Source organism: Alosa sapidissima, chromosome 5 (assembly GCF_018492685.1).
Source record: "Alosa sapidissima isolate fAloSap1 chromosome 5, fAloSap1.pri, whole genome shotgun sequence".
Lineage (NCBI taxonomy): Eukaryota > Metazoa > Chordata > Actinopteri > Clupeiformes > Clupeidae > Alosa > Alosa sapidissima.
Window position 1 is genome coordinate 38,453,361 of NC_055961.1, and position 17,566 is coordinate 38,470,926.

General features: G+C 44.0%; 1 protein-coding gene across 1 annotated transcript in view; it reads left to right on the forward strand.

Annotated features, from left to right (window-relative positions):
* The window catches only part of si:ch211-163l21.10 (basal body-orientation factor 1), a 144,587-nt gene that overhangs the window by 95,934 nt on the left and 31,087 nt on the right, over positions 1-17,566 (forward strand). The window contains exon 9 of the mRNA XM_042091328.1: positions 2,506-2,646. Coding sequence (XP_041947262.1) covers positions 2,506-2,646 — 141 coding nt within the window. The remainder of the gene's footprint in view (positions 1-2,505; positions 2,647-17,566) is intronic.

The following is a 17,566-nucleotide window of genomic DNA, read 5'->3' on the forward strand; positions in this document are numbered from 1 at the left end:
AACACCATCCAACCCCTCAGACTTGGAGACAAGCTCTTGCAGATGGGTGTGGACGCTCACCTGGTATCCTGGATTACAGATCACCTGACAGAGCGGCCACACTTCGTCAGACTGAAGAACTGTCTCTCTGACACTGTGATCAGCAGCACCGGAGCTCCACAGGGAACTGTGCTCTCTTCAGTCCTGTTCACCCTGTACACGTCTGACTTCTGCTACAACACTGAGTCATGCCACTTGCAGAAGTTCTCTGATGATACTGCAATTGTGAGGTGTATCGGGGACGAGCAAGAGGAGTACAGGAGCCTGGTGGAGGACTTTGTGCAATGGTGCAAACTCAACCACCTTCAACTCAATACTTCGAAGACCAAGGAGATGGTGGTGGATTTCCGCAGGTCTAAGCCCGCTCTGCTACCAGTCTCCATTGATGGGGTCAATGTGGAGGTGGTAAACACCTACAAGTATCTGGGCTTACACCTGGACAATAAACTGGACTGGTCAGCCAATACTGAAGCACTCTACAAGAGAGGGCAGAGCAGGCTGTGCTTCCTGAGGAGGCTGCGGTCCTTCAATGTCTGCAGTAAGCTCCTCAGAATGTTTTAACAGTCTGTTGTTGCCAGCGTCCTCTTCTATGCTGTGTAATGCTGGGGAGGAAGCACAAAGAAGAAGGATGCTGGGCGACTTGATAGGCTGGTAAGGAAAGCTGGCTCTGTCGTGGGAGCCGAACTGGAGTGCATCACTTCAATATCAGACAAAAGGACCCTGGACAAACTGATCAACATATTAGACAATGAATGTCATCCACTCCACAGCACTATTACAAAGCAGAGGAGCTTGATCAGCTGGAGACCCTCACTGTCATGCACTACTGACAGACTGAGGAAGTAATTTGTCCCCAGGGCCATTGAACTGTTCAATGCTTCACTTAAGGGTAGAGGAGAGATAGACTTCTCTGCATAGTCTGTCTGCCTCTCCACCTTCTCCATGTTTGTGTACGTACTAGCCTACTGTTTTTACTGCTACACTGTTTACATGCTATATTAGCACATATGCATATCCCATCCCTCCCTCCCACAGCCTGGATTGTGGCCATACTTAATACTTTTTATTTAATACTTGACCATGGCTGTAACCCTACTACTTCAACCTATTCTTGCACTGTTATAGTTTTTATATTACTTGTCTACATTATTCTGTTATTTGCACCATCACTCTCATAGAGCACCTTACCATGCATATGGAACTACAGGCTCAGTCCCTGCCCTATCATGGCAAGAGCCTCATGCTTGATCATCCGTAAGCATACTATGTGGATATTTGATTTAGTTTTTTTTTAGTATTAAGTATTTTAGTATTTTTTTAGGGCTGTCAAAATAACTGATTAATTTTGATGAATTAATTAGAGAGAAAAAAATAACTGATTGAAAAAAAAAATAACGCAGATTAATCGATTCCGTATGACCTTTGACCCCGCGCCGTTGTAGTCAGTAACCATTAGACTGTAAAATGAAGGAGAGAGAAGAAAATGTGCTGCCTAGATCATTGACTGGAACATTTACTTTTAAAAAGGTTATATCTGTGGCCTGAAATTCCTTGTATGTGAAAAACAACTTCTTCCCGAAGCACTTTTGAATATGCAAGATGCAACAACCATTTCTAAGAGGCCTATAAACGGTAATGTCTGACATTACTACTAGCATATTAATGCATTATTTATGTTGAAAGACATGTGAAAGAAATGAATGACACAGGCTTGCACAAATTCATGATTTAAAATAAAACGTTTCAAGCTACAATACAGTATGGAAAATGTTTCAAATGTTTGAGTCTGATCGGCTCCAAAAATGTATGGGATTTCCTTAGCCTGTGCTACACCTTTCCAACAAGTTTTGTGAAAATTGTACCGGTAGCTTTTGCGATATTGTTGACAGCCCTACCTCACCGCAGTAGGGAGCAGTAAATGGAAGCTTTTGATAGCGCACGCCACTAACAAAAAACGGAAAACCACCAGGACAAACCACTCAGGTCTAGGCTACTCTGGAACCATCACTAGGTCACTAATTTGTGCGTTATTGATGTTTGATTACATTTCAGATGCGTGTAGGTTTCCTGTAGGCCTAGTCTAGCGCTTTTTTCTTTCTTTTCTTTTGGTTTATATTTGAATATTGGGGGGGACACGTCCCCCTCAATGTCTATGGTGACTACGGCCCTGCTGGATGAACTCCCCAAACAATTTCCACAATCTCCCTTTTGTTTTCTTTATCATTACTCAAATTTTCCAGCATTTTGTTCCCCTGCCCCAACATTTCTTGAAACGTGTTGCTGGTATCAAATTCAAAATTAACATATATTTTCCATGAAATAGCAAAATTTGTCATTTTCAACATTTGATATGTTGTCTGTGTCCTTTTTGCAAATTAATATGAGTTTACGAGATTACATTCTGTTTTTATTCAAACTTCCGCCTACATTCCAAATTTTTCTGATATGGGGTTGTACAATCTACAGACAAGAAGCACTGGACGCATACCAAAGGAGGATGAGTGATGCACGAGCAGGAAGACAGGAGTATCCACACATCCGTACCTTTCATAGGAAGCCCTATTCTACCAATAGTGTCTTTGCTGACTTGGAGGAGGCAGAAAAATGGTGAGAAAAATGGATTGTGGTAACACTTTATAATAACTACACACAATTCATCATTTATTAAGCCTATGTTACTTATTAGTTAATGGTTTGTTCAACATTAGTAATTTCTTGTTCATACATAATTTATCATCAGTAAAGCATTTGTTCACACAGTTATAAAAGGTTGCAAGGCATAAAACATCCTCACTTTAGATGAGCTCACAAAATATCATTAACTAACCACTTGTAACTCCTGAGTTAATCATGAGTTATAGTATTAGGAAGTGGTTTATAAAATATGTATCCTCACCCTAACTAATTATTAGTGCATGTGTATGTAACAACTGTTAAATAATGGAAATATTACTTTAGCAAAAACATATTATTGCATCATTTATTAAGTATTAACAATAATGTATAAACTTATTTTAGATATAGGCTTATTTACTATGAACAAACCATTTATAACTGTGTGAACAAATGCTTTACTGATGATAAATTATGTATGAACAATAAATTACTAATGATGAACAAACCATTAACTAATAGGTAAGAAAGGCTTAATAAATGATGAATTGTGTGTAGTTATTATAAAGATGGGTATGGAGATCTGTAAGGAGCCAATAGTGTTACTACCTATCTTGACTGTGGTACTAATTAGTTTGTCATGAATGTTGAAAGTACTTTCCAAATAATTTCTCTTAGAAATTAATGGGATACTTTGCAAGCACTGGAATGCAAATCATGTTCTTTTTCCCAATCCAACAGCCCTTTTCTGACAGCCGAGTTTACTTTTATACCGCAGTCATCATTGATCTGAACCAATCTCCAACAACCCCTTTTTATGATTTTTTTTTTTGTGGTCCTGTAAGTGCATGTCAAGAGAAAGTCATCCTCTCATCCTTTTTTAGTGATTTGAAATCATTCGAACCGACACTCGAAAAGCCTCCAACACGCCGAGCAAATTACAGACCGTCCTACAGCAGGATCCTAACATCCCCTGGTTTTTGATTGATAAGACAAATTTGAACATGAAATTTAACTATATATTTAGTTTATTATCAATATCTGTAGTTTCATTGCTTCTAGACATAATTGTAATTGCAGATGGCTTGCCATAGATTAAAATGTTAGAACAGCTTATCAGAGATGTAAAGCAACCGAAATACTTAAAGGTGGGGTGTGGGATTCGCAAAACGGCCGGCAGATTTTGAAAATACACAACTCAAATGGTCCTACCCTCTTTCCTCCAACACTGGCCCTGACTCCACCCATCTTGAACTGCAAATATTAAGACAAAATGATTCCCTACCCTCGATCCGACCTGCTTACTGTAGAAATTCAAATAAAAGCAGTCTTAAATAGACACCTGTCTCTTTACACGTATGGTGTGGCTATAGGTTTGGATAAATAAAGGCCAGTCTCAAATAGAGGCCTGGTCTGTTTTTTGTAGGCCTATTTCATCTCCTAAAACCTGTTAGATTGTTTGTTTAAGCCAGTTTTCTGGTGAAGATTGCGCACGCAAAATTTCTGATTAGATAGCATTAATAAAGACTATGGTGGTGAAATCCAGAGTTCTTGTTCAAACAATAGATATGGACTATAGGCCTATGCTATGTCCTACATTCAATTCATCCCATTTTGTTTAAAATTTGCACATTAGAGAAAATATTTGATCTTGACATGACAAGGCAATAGGCCGTCAACAAGGGCTCACGAACGTTCTTCTTTTCTAAATGCATTTTTTTTTCAATACCACCATGGGAACAAAGAGAAAGAAGTAAGAAGTAGGGTATCAGGGCTCTACAGTGCGCCCATTTCACTCGCACATGCGAGTAAAAATGATGGCGTGCGAGTGCAAAAAAAAAATATTTAGGCGCACTGGTGCGAATGACTTCTAACCATGTCAATGTTTGTCTACAAAATACACCGCAACATCGAGAAACATGTGCAAACCATAGAATCACGTCGCGAATGCAGCATAAAAACTACATCTCCCATCAACGTTAGCAGTTTCGCGTTGTGACTCGCTAGTAGTCGCTTCTATCAAATCCAAGAGCGTGCAGAAAAAGCGGAAAGTTAGACTAGCCAGCCAAGATGCAAAGATTGAAGAAATTAGTTCTTCTATCCACCGAATTCATCGGATATAGGAGGAACAGGATGAGATTCTGAGAATGCAGTGAGAGAAGGAAAGGTAACCTAACATGCCTTTTAGCCAGTTGACATATTGGCTGCAATATGCAAAATATAGCTGTAGCGAACAGGCACAAAAGTAGCCTCCCGTAATACTCCCATTTTATTCAAAGGTAGAACGCTACTGACAACTCCAGGCTTCCATGCATGCTTGTTTGTTTACACCGAATACAAGCTGAAGTGCAAAACGAAAGTAGGCCTAACGTTTGCCTACTGCCCCCATCGATGCAAATATTAAAAAAATAAAAAATAAAAGGATAAAAAATATATATATCCTTGATAGCCTATGTTGGGTTTTGTGGAAGAGAAATGGACTGTTTTAGTAGTAGTATTAGGCAGTATGCAGTCAGATAGGTCACCATAGGCATATTTGGATTAGCTAAAGATGGATTCACAAATAAATAAATTAGCCTACATTTGGCAGGATACTTCATATACAGGCAAAATGCAAATATGGTAATGTATTATATTATTTTACATTAACAAAATGTAGAAAAATAGAACAGACTGAAAATAAAGTAGGCACTGATCTTTAAAATACTGTTTCCTGTAGCCTAAATGTTGTCAGTCATTCTTAATATTCGCAATTGGTGCACTGGCACTGGCATGGCATTTAGCTGCAGTGTAATGTTAGATTATGTGTAAGTTAAGTACAGAAGTGACTGTGCTCCCAAATATTTGTCTGTGCTCCTAACTTTTTTAACTTGGGCTCCTGGAAAAAAATGTTAGTGTAGAGCCCTGGGTATGTTTCAAAATGTAAGCTGACTGTTTTCAAATTTGCCAAACAAAATTCAGGAGAAACTTTAGGCCTATGTTTCATTCATCCCTCATGCTGTTTCATTAATCTCAACCAAGAGGGAGAATGAAACATGTTGCACGTCCCACTTTTGCTTAAATAATTCCTGAACGGTTTTGGTCAGGGCTGAAAATGCAACTGTGTTTGACAGAGGACAGAGGATGCTCCACATCCTTCTTTTAGACCCCAACGCAAATTGACCAAGAAGAGCCAAACGTCTTTGTCTACGCCGTTTAACATATCATTGAGTCTTTCAACTTCAAACTGCTCCCTGCTTCTCTTCAATTTCCCTTCCAAAGGACTTTTTGTCTGTAGACGTTGATCGCAAGAGTCCGACATTCTAAGCATCGACACATAGTAGCCTAGGCTACTGAACTATGATGCAAAGCAGCTTCACTTGCATCTTCAGCCAATGTACAAGCCAAAAGTTCAGAGGCTACCGGTTGCCACGCGCACCTTCAGGAAGTGGACACCAGAAGCGGATGAGGCTCTGAGAGACTGCTTTGAGTCCACTGACTGGAGTGTGCTACTGAATGGAGAGGACTTAGAGGAGGTCACACATTGCACTACTGACTATCTGAACTTCTGTATGGACATTGTTGTTCCCACAAGGACTGTACACTGCTATCCAAATAACAAGCCTTGGATAACCAGTAATGTCAAGACCCTTCTCAATAGGAAAAAGATGGCGTTTAAAGAGGGGGACATGGCAGAGCTGAGGCGAGTACAGGGGGAACTCAAGAATAAGCTGAAAGAGGCTAAGGAGGACTACAGAAGAAGATGGAACAGAAGTGAAAGAGGTGTGGGACTGTATGAAGTCCATCACTGGCCTTAATAAGAGCAGCAGCTCTGGAGGGAGACCTGGACAGGGCGAACCAGCTGAACCACTTTTACAACAGGTTCAATTGCCCTGCACCAGCTCCAGGTACTGCTCTTGTTTGCGTGCCCGCCCTACCCCCACCTCCAAGTCTCCCAGTCTCTCCAGCTCTGCATCCCGGGGACATCCAACGATCTGAGTCCCCATCACCCCACGCCCTGCCCCCGCCTGATGCCTCCTTGCCTGTGCCTGTTGAGGTGTCCAAGACTCTGGCAGCCTTGACAGGGACATCAAGGAGGTGGTCATCCCCCAGCCCCCACCCCCACACCACCTCATTACCAGTGCAAAACTCAGCCCACCATCACTGGATATTGCACCCCTCCCCCACGTGGCGACCACGAACGAGGTGACAACGACTTCAGTCAACAGCCATCAGACACACAGACCCCAGATGTACTCCTCCTCCCCTCCCCTCCCCCCTCCATCATCACTGCAGATCAGGCTATCGCACCTCTCCCCCACATGGTGATCACGAGCAGTGCGGCAACAATGGCTTCAGTCAACGGCCATCAGTCTCTAGCCACACGACAACCCTCTCAGAAGCACCCCTCCTCCTCCTCCCCCTCTACTCCCCTCATCCCCCCTATCATCACGGCTGATCAAGTAAGTTATCATTTTAAAAAACTTCATCCTCGTAAGGCAGCCGGGCCTGACAGACTGTGTCCAAGGGTACTCAAGGCCTGTGCTGCTGAATTGGGAGAGCCACTGAAGCACATCTTCAACTTGAGTTTACGTCTCGGACAAGTCCAACACTGTGGAAGACATCATGTCTCACCCCCGTCCCTAAGAAGCCACACCCCAGTGAGCTTAACCCTCTAGGCGCCACAGGCGACTATAGTCGACAAGATGCGGCACTGAGTAAAACGGCCGATTTAGTCAAATAGGGTGTCATATTTCGTTCGACTTCCACTCCACTAGATGGCAGACATGTCATACGTCATCCCCGAGTCGAAAAAAGGACACGCTTTAAACAAAACTTTCTAGCTACAGCTAATTGAATCAGTGCATGAAATACCGGAGCTAGTGTGCGTGTGAGCCACTTTGTCAGAGCGATATTGTCAACGTCAGCGAGTATTTGCATTAGATTATCGTCTAATGGCATCAAAAAAGTTTACCTGAAATGAAGTGTTGGGTCTTCTATTCGCGGACCCTGATTCTGAAGGGGAATATCTGCCTTCAGAAAATGACGGTGATTCGTTTAGTGAGGCTTCAGATGCGTCCCTGCCTTGCAATGATGCAGCTGGACAAAGTGAGAGTTTACTCCATAGTTTAGGTTACACCAAGCACAAACGTTGAATCGTTTGCCCAATGTCACTGGTGGGAATAATGTTTCACGGGTTCGGAGTGTTCATCGGGAAGTTAGCAGGGTGTTAGTGGTGTGGCGAACGAGGCTGGAGGTAGCCTAATATCCATAGCGCTAGCTTCTGTCTTCTGAACGTGTGCCTCTCCACAATCGCGGCGACAGTAACGTGGTGGAGCCTTTGTCTAATGCCACTGGGTATGTTAGACGAGGTCGAAGTGCTCATAGGACAGTTAGGGGGGAACGTAGTGGCAGTGTGGGGGAGTCGCAATGAGAATGACAGTAGGCCTAGTCCGAGCTGCGCAAATTCTCTCCACTCGGCGCGCGCGAGGCAGATCTGGCCATGCTGCTCGCATGGTGGAGGTGGTGACACGCTCTCTCCCTCTCCCACACACACACACACACATTAGGTCATGCATAGTCTATCACAAGATGATGGGAATGCCGGCCCTGTATGGATAGGGATAGGGAGTCATTATCTCTACAGCAAAAGGCCTGCTACATAAAAAAAAAAATGTCAGCCATTTAGTAATGATTTACACTGTTGATTTGCTATCTACTTCCCTGATCATTTAGGACATACAGTACACTATGTGTTCCTTTTTGTGTGTTCATGTCCTTGTGATGTGTGTGTCTTTGTCAGCTAAGAAAAAAACAACAAAAAAACATCAACAAAAAGAAAAAAAATACTAACATTGTCTCTTGTCTTGTCTCGTCATCTCACTCCTGATCTGTGCCTTGCCGTGGCAAATGAGCTTTTGAACTAAACAGGTCTTGTCTACTTGTGTTTGTGTGTCATCTGAATAATATATATGTGGCCCATACATGGAATCAGAGTGCCTACTGTATGTCTGTATGTAGTAAATGGAAAATCTCTACAGCAAAAGGCCAGTCTATCGCTACATGCATTTGGTTTGTTTCTGCCATTTATTAGTAATGATTTACACAGTTTGTTCACTACTTACTATTTACCTGAGCATTCAGTATTGTGCAATATAGCATACAGAAGGTGAGGGACATTTTGGGGGGAAAGAAGTGGTGCATTTTATCATTCAAACATGCGACTTTTCATGAAAATTCTATAATCCAAGATGGCCGCCACCATATGACGTCATAATATGCAAATTAGATATAAACATTTAATCTCTACATAAACTTTGGGTCATCCTTAATATTTCTCTAATTTACAGAAAGTCTCTATCTCTTATCACTTTTAAGATATAGCCTTTTGAAATGAAGATGTCAAAATTGATCGTTTCGGAAAAAAACCTCTGGCGCCTAAAGGGTTAATGACTACAGGCCTGTCGCTCTAACATCACATGTGATGAAGACAATGGAGCGACCATGCACTAGACCCGTTACAGTTTGATGATGCCATCACTTCTACACAGGACACATTCTCACCTAGACAAGGGGAAAAGTGCTGTGAGAATCATGTTCTTTGATTTCTCAAGTGCTTTTAACACCATCCAATCCCTCAGACTGGGAGACAAGCTCTTGCAGATGGGTGTGGACGCTCACCTGGTAACCTGGATTACAGACTACCTGACCAAGCGACCACAGTTCGTCAGACTGAAGAACTGTCTCTCTGACACTGTGATCAGCAGCACCGGAGCGCCACAGGGAACTGTGCTCTCTCCAGTCCTGTTCACCCTGTACACATCTGACTTCTGCTACAACACCGAGTCATGCCACATGCAGAAGTTTTCTGACGAAACTGCAATTGTGGGGTGTATCAGGGAAGAGCAAGAGGAGGAGTACAGGAGCCTGGTGGAGGACTTTGTGCAATGGTGCAAACTCAATCACCTTCAACTCAACACTTCAAAGACCAAGGAGATGGTGGTGGATTTCCGCAGGACTAAGCCCGCTCTGCTACCAGTCTCCATTGATGGGGTCAGGCAACTGGTCAGCCAACACTGACACACTCTACAAGAAAGGGCAGAGCAGGCTGTACTTCCTGAGGAGGCTGTGGTCCTTCAATATGTGCAGCAAGCTCCTCAGGATGTTCTACCAGTCTGTTGTTGCCAGCGTCCTCTTCTATGCAGTGGTATGCTGGGGAGGAAGCACAAAGAAGGATGCTGGGCGACTTGACAGGCTGGTAAGGAAAGCTGGCTCTGTAGTGGGAGCTGAACTAGAGTGCATCACTTCAATATCTGACAAAAGGACCCTGAACAAACTGATCAACATCTTGGACAATGAATGTCATCCACTCTACAGCACTATTAAAAAGCAAAAGAGCTTGATCAGCTGGAGACTTCGCTCACTGCCATGCACAACTGAAAGTCTGTTCAATGTTCAGTAGGTTCAATGCTTCACTAAAGGGAAGATTTTCAAAAAACTCCTATAGACTCAGCTCTTTAGAGAACATCTCCTCTCATAGCACCACTTACAACAAGTCTTGCTGATCCTAGCACTCACCAGCCGTCTTGAACTGACATGTAACTGTTAAAACCAGCACTCATTGATGCACTTATTCTTACTGTACTCTACCGTTTTTTAAATTGTTGAGAATTGCTTAAAACTTAAACTGTTTACCATGTTGTTAGTCACTTTGGCTAAAAATGCGTCAGCCAAATGTAATGTAATGTAATGTAAAGGAGAGATAGACTTCTCTGCATAGTCTGTCTGCCTCTCCACCCTCTCCATGTTTGAGTACTGACTGCCCACTACTGCTTTACTACTGTTTTACTACTGTCCACAGCCTAATGTTTTTACTACTGTTTTACTGCTACACTGTTTTTCATGCTATATTAGCGAACATGACCAATGCTTCTGCTACAATACTGAATGGCTGTAACCCTATTACCTCAACCTATTCTTGCACTGACATAGTTTTTTATATTACCTTGTCTATATTATACTTTACTCTCTTAGTTGTCCATATTATTTATGCTGGTCTCTAGACCTTATTCTTGCACTGTTGGACTACTGTTGGACTACTTTTTGCACCTTCACCATGACACTCACTCTCTTGAGCACCTCACCATGCACACAGAACTACAGGCCAGTCCCGGCCCTGTCACTGCAAGCGTCTCATGCTTGATCACCCTCAAGCACACTCTGGATTTTTTATTTAATTTATATAGTATATTTAGTATTTAGTTTTATTAGTTTTTCTTATCTTCTACTGTCTCTATTGTACACTGGAGTTTGGTTATATGTTCATACTTATATTTACCATTTCTGCTGTAAGTGCATGTTGTGTGTGATGTCTGTATGCTACTGAGACCTTGATTTTCCCCTTGGGGATCAATAAAGTATCTATCTATCTCTATCTATCTATTTGTAGGGCAGACCTACTAAAAATGTGGGCAGCAGCTAACCAAAGTGCAGTCAGTTCTCCCGCCATGGTTTTGAAAATCACACACCTGCTGCATCTAAAGGCCCACTTATCACACGGCCCCTGTTGCAAGTCACATTTTAATTTGCCAGTTGGTCCTGCCTCCTGGCTCCCCAAAATGCCGGATCATGTGAACAGACACAGCGGGCCGGCAAATTTTCGTCTCGTTTTTAGACACACGATGCGGCAAAAAGACGTCTCCTCCTCCCTCGAATTTTATGTGATCTCAGTGTAAAAGGAGCTATAAAAGTGCCTCTTGGGATGTAACTTTTACAGACAGGCTTACAGCTACCATTGACGTTCTAGTCAACTCCGGTCTGAGGTTGTCGGCCTTACCAACAGTAACTACAGTAAGGGGGCGGGACTTAGCAAAGGGTCAATTATCATCTAGGCTTGTCTGCATGTCGCCTTAATCTGCAAGCTGAGGAAAACGTGAATGATAAATAGATAGATTATTTAATGCTAAATGCCTCATCTATAAAACTGCTTGCCATTGTATTTAGGTAGCTGCAAATAGTTAAGTCGTAGGCTATCCGTATGCATGCGGTAGCTGTTATGAACACTGGTCATATGATTAAGTAATGCCGACGTTGTTCCGTGGTATTTGTGGGAGTTTTATTCAGCGACCACCTGGCTGAGTTTTGGACGTGTGTCGGGGGTGTGTGTGTGTGTGTGTGTATAGGTGTGTGTGTGTGTGTGTGTGTGTGTGTGTGTGTGTGTGTGTGTGTGTCTCCCTCCCCCTCTCCCTTCTTTGAGCTGGGCGGAGTTGCCATCACAGTGATATCAGCACTTTAATGATGAGACGTTCTATACGTAGTTAAATATTAATTTTAGGGCTGTCAATCGATTAAAAAAGTTAATCTAATTAATTACATACTCTGTGATTAATTAATCTAAATTAATCACATAAATAATTTTTGCTGTGAAAGTATTTTAAATATTTAAATTCAAATGAATCATTGAATAATCAGCATTAGTGACCTTAAAGTTAAAAAACTCTTTTATTTTCACTGTTCAAATAATGGCCATAATAATGTATGATATGACCTAATATGCTGAGGAAATAAATTCAAAAGTGCTTCGGGAGAAGTTTTTTTTTCACATACAAGGCATTTCAGGCCACAGATATAACCTAGGGGACACAATGAAAATAAATTAACACTCCCCTCAATGTCAACACTTGCAGACATGGCAAAGGACTTTATTTTCAACACTTTATTTTTATCAACACCATCAGGCCATTTTTTAAAAGTAAATGTTCCAATCAATGATCCAGGCAGCACATTTTCTTCTCTCTCCTTCATTTTACAGTCTAATTTTTACTGACTAGAACGGCTCGGGGTCAAAAGTCATACGGAATCGATTAATCTGCACTCATTTTTTTTAATCAGTTATTTTTTCTCAAATTAATTAATCGAAATGAATCAGTTATTTTGACAGCCCTAATAATTTGTGTTAACGTTTATCATGTACCAGACATAAGTGCACCGTGTATGCCTTACTTGTGTTTAGAGCCGTTTGCTGACGTTATCATTATCAACCCAGTTCAATGGTGGTTGAGCTATTCAGTCAGCGTCAGCTACCAAACAGAAATTTGTGTGCGTCTGGTCTGTCTCACTCAGTGGGAAACACACATCACAGCGATGGGTCTCCGCAGAACAGTTACATTACATTACATTTGGCTGACGCTTTTTTAACCAAAGCGACTAACAACATGGTAAACAGTAAGTTTTAGAACAATTCTCACAATTTTAGGACAGTTTAAAAAAAACCACATTAGAGTACAGTAAGAATAAGTGCGTCGGTGAGTGCTGTATTTTAACAGTTACTTGTCAGTTTAACGGCTGGTGAGTGCTAGGATCAGTAAGACTTGTTGTAAGTGTTGCTATGAGAGTAGATGTTCTCTAAAGAGCTGGGTCTTCAGGAGTTTTTTGAAAGTGGAAAAGGATGTCCCTGCCCTTGTAGGAACTGGCAGTGTGTTCCACCAACGAGGAACAACAGATGAGAAAAGTTTGGATTGGCTTGAGCGTACCGGTGGTAGAGCTAGACGTCGTTCGTCAGAGGAGCGCAGCGGTCTGGAGGTAGTGTAAGTCTGTATGAGGGCATTCAAGTAGGTGGGAGCAGAACCGGAGACTACTTTGTAGGCAAGCGTTAGAGACTTGAATTTGATACGGGCCGCCATAGGTAGCCAGTGTAGCTGGATGAGCAGCGGGGTAACATGTGCCCTTTTGGGTTGGTTGTAGACCAGGCGCGCCGCCGCGTTCTGGATCATCTGAAGTGGTTTCACTGCGCAGGCTGGGAGACCTGTCAGGAGGGCATTGTAGTAGTCGAGTCGTGAGATGACTATTGCCTGAACCAGAAGTTGGGTAGCATCTTGAGTCAAGTAAGTCCTGATTTTCCGTATGTTGTAGAGTGCGAAACGGCATGACCGGGCGACTGAGGCAACATGATCTGAGAAGTTTAGTTGGTTGTCGAGAACAACTCCAAGATTTCTTGCAGTCCTGGTCGGTGAAACAGACAGGGAGTCAAATTTGATGTTGATGTCGTGGTGTATGGTAGGTTTAGCTGGGATGACCAGCAGTTCAGTCTTTGAGAGGTTCAGCTGGAGGTGGTGTGCCTTCATCCATGTAGCTATGTCTGAAAGGCAATCTGAGATCCGTGTTGAAACCAGGGGGTCGTCAGGTGGAAAGGACAGATAGAGCTGTGTGTCGTCTGCATAGCAGTGGTATGAGAAGCCGTGCGAACGGATAATCTGTCCCAAGGAGGTGGTGTAGATAGCAAAGAGGAGGGGGCCCAGCACTGAGCCCTGGGGGACCCCTGTGGTGAGATGGTGAGGTGCAGATAGCTGACCAAGCCATGATACGTTAAACGAGCGTCCTGTGAGGTAGGATTCAAACCAGGAGAGAGCAGAACCGGAGATTCCCATGTCAGCGAGTATAGAGAGAAGGATACGGTGATTAACCGTGTCAAAAGCAGCCGATAAGTCAAGCAGAATGAGTACTGATGACCGAGCGGTCGCCCTGGCTTCTTTTAAGGCTTCTGTTACAGACAGCAGAGCCGTTTCGGTAGAGTGGCCGCTTTTGAACCCAGACTGATTTGGATCCAGAAGGTTGTTCTGTGAAAGGAAGTCAGAGACCTGTTTGGAGACTGCTCGTTCAATGCCTTTGGATAGGAAAGGCAGTAGTGAGACAGGGCGGTAGTTCTCGACTTGAGCAGGGTTGAGAGAAGCTTTCTTAAGTAACGGTGTTACCCGGGCCATTTTGAACGCTGTTGGAAATGTGCCGGAGGTTAACGAGGCATTGATCACATGTGTGATAGCTGGAGCGATGGTCGGGCTGATGGACTGAAGTAGGCTCGTAGGTATAGGGTCCAGCGAGCATGTGGTAGGACGGCTGCATGTCAGGAGTCTGGACACTTCACTCTCGGAGAGAGGCGTGAATGCTGAAAAAGATGTTCCAGCAGTCCCTAGAGGTTGTAGGAGTGCGGTATCTGAGTCAGATGCGTTGAGTGGGCATGTAGAGAATTGACTGCTGATTGCCGCCACTTTGTTTGTAAAAAATGAGGCGAGGGTATCTGCAGTAAGGCTGGATGGAGGAGGAGGCAGCTGAGGGTTGAGTAGCGATTTGAAGGTTGAGAAAAGTTTTCGAGTGTCTGTAGCACTGTTGATTTTGTCATTGTAGAAAGCAGTCTTAGCAGCAGTGATGCTGGCTGAGAAGGAGGTCAGGAGTGTCTGGTAGTTTTTGAGGTCGTCAGCTAGTTTGGATTTGTGCCATTTCCTCTCCGCGGCTCTGAGTTTAGTGCGCTGCGATCGGAGGGTATCATTTAGCCATGGATGAGAATGTTTGGATCGAGCTGGCCTTGTGGTAAGAGGGCACAGCTCGTCTAGACACGAGGTCAGTGTGGAGCAGAGCGAGTCAGTGGCTTCATTAACCTCCAGAGAGGAGAAGGTGTTGAGTGGAGGTAGACCGGAGGCAACCACAGAGGAGAAGTGCGTTGGAGACAGGTTCCGGATGTTGCGGCGGAACGTGACCATCGGCTGAGGAGCTGGAGGCTGTTCTGTCAGGCTGACGTTGAACTGGATGAAGAAGTGGTCAGAAAGATGGAGAGGCGTCACCATGAGGGTGTCTGTGCTGCAGTTCCGAGTGAAAATCAAGTCAAGCTCTTTGCCAGCTTTGTGAGTCGGTGGGCTTTGAACCAGTTCGAGGTCAAAGGAGTGGACCAGGGCCAAAAAGTCCGCTGAGCCTGGGGCATCTAAGTGGATGTTCATATCACCAAGAACAAGAAGCGGACAGCCATGCTCAGGGATGGAGGATAGCAGAGTGTCAAGTTCGTCAATAAAGTCGCCTAGTTGGCCTGGAGGGCGGTAGATGACCAGCACGTAGAGTTTTGCTGGGGCGATCACTGTGATGGCATGGAATTCGAATGAGACATATTTGTTTGAAGGCAGTAGCGGGGTGAATTTCCATTTGTTGGAGATCAGCAGGCCCGTCCCACCTCCTCGTCCAGATAGGCGAGGGGTGTGGGATAGTGTAAGGTTAGTGGAGAGTGCAGCCGGGGTGGCAGTGTTCTCTGGTTTGATCCAAGTCTCAGTGAGAGCAAGGAGTTCCAACGAAAGGTGGTTGGCATAGCCAGCTATGAAGTCCGTTTTGTTGACTGCGGATTGACAGTTCCACAAGCCCATGGAGAAGGAGGTTTCTGTCGGTGAGGACCGTATAAGTTCCTGGAGGTTAAGGCGATTTCTGCCCCTTTTGGCATGATGCCGTTTTCTGCAATGGCCGGTGATAACAGATATGGTGGAACGGCACATTTTGCCTTTGTCGGTGCCTGTGCTCGGTGAACTTGCACAGGTAAACTTGCTTGTCTTGACCGCGTTCGTCTTAACCGCGGCTGGCTGAAACGAGGGCTGCCGCTTATGCTGACGCTTCAGCGGCCGCCACTAATTTTATGCTGCTACGAATTGCATGCAGAAATGCATCAGCGTAGACCGCCGTCTGACGTTCGCACAGCTTAGATTGTTCAAAAGGGTGTGAATTACTGTCAACTGAAAGTCCGCTCGCTCACACCGACCGAAACTCACAGTTTCAAGTAGCCTCCTCCCTCAGCTGTTCCCAAACGCCCAGAGTCCAATTCTAACAATTGGAGAGGATTGGCCAGTAGTAGCCTATGTGTTCTTGCTTTCTCTCTCCCAACTCACTGCAGTTGTTGTCTGATTACCTGAGAGGTGCTCCGATATTATAAGGAGCTAGTCACGTCTGATCCCGCCCTCTGACGTTCGCACAGCTTAGATTGTTCAAAAGGGTGTTAATTACTGTCAACTGAAAGTCCGCTCGCTCACACCGACCGAAACTCACAGTTTCAAGTAGCCTCCTCCCTCAGCTGTTCCCAAACGCCCAGAGTCCAATTCTAACAATTGGAGAGGATTGGCCAGTAGTAGCCTATGTGTTCTTGCTTTCTCTCTCCCAACTCACTGCAGTTGTTGTCACAAGTTCAGTTCCTGAACTTGTGCGAACTGCACATGACCTCACAAGGCCATCAAGGCCTGGGAACAGTTCCTCAATTCTTCCTAGCCTCCAACTCTGCCTTGGGGTGTTATCTTCTCCGATGAGTGCAACATCTCCAACCTTCAGCAAAGAAGGCTGTGAGGTGTCGCAGCGATGGGCCGACTTCAAATCCAGCAAATATTCTCACCGCCATCCGTTCCAGATGTTGGTCATAAGTCTTTGTCTGTAGCACCACCTCCTGGTCATCTCCTCCTTGTTCGCTGTTTGATGGTTAGTCTCACCTGGACATGGCTTAGGAGTCAAGCAGGTCAGTCTCTGACCCACCAAGAAGTGAGCAGGTGTTAGTGGCTCTGACTCATCCACATCATTGTGCACATAAGTGAGCAGCCTCAAGTTTATTATGTCTTCAGCTTCAGTCAGAATGGTGCACATTTCTTCAAAGTTTAGCTCTGCCAAGCACTTTTCTGAGTATAATTTTGACTGACCAGGGCTCTACAGTGCGCCCATTTCACTCGCACATGCGAGTAAAAATGATGCCGTGCGAGTGCAAAAAAATATTTAGGCGCACTGGTGCGAATGACTTCTAACCATGTCAATGTTTGTCTACAAAATACACCGCAACATCGAGAAACATTACTGGTGCAAACCATAGAATCACGTCGCGAATGCAGCATAAAAACTACACCTCCCATCAACGTTAGCAGTTTTGCGTTGTGACTCGCTAGTAGTCGCTTCTGTCAAATCCAAGAAGCGCGCAGAAAAAGCGGAAAGTTAGACTAGCCAGCCAAGATGCAAAGATTGAAGAAATTAGGTATTCTATCCACCGAATTCATTGGATATAGGAGGAACAGGATGAGATTCTGAGAATGCAGTGAGAGAAGGAACATGCCTTTTAGCCCAGTTGATGTATTGGCTGCAATATGCAAAATATAGC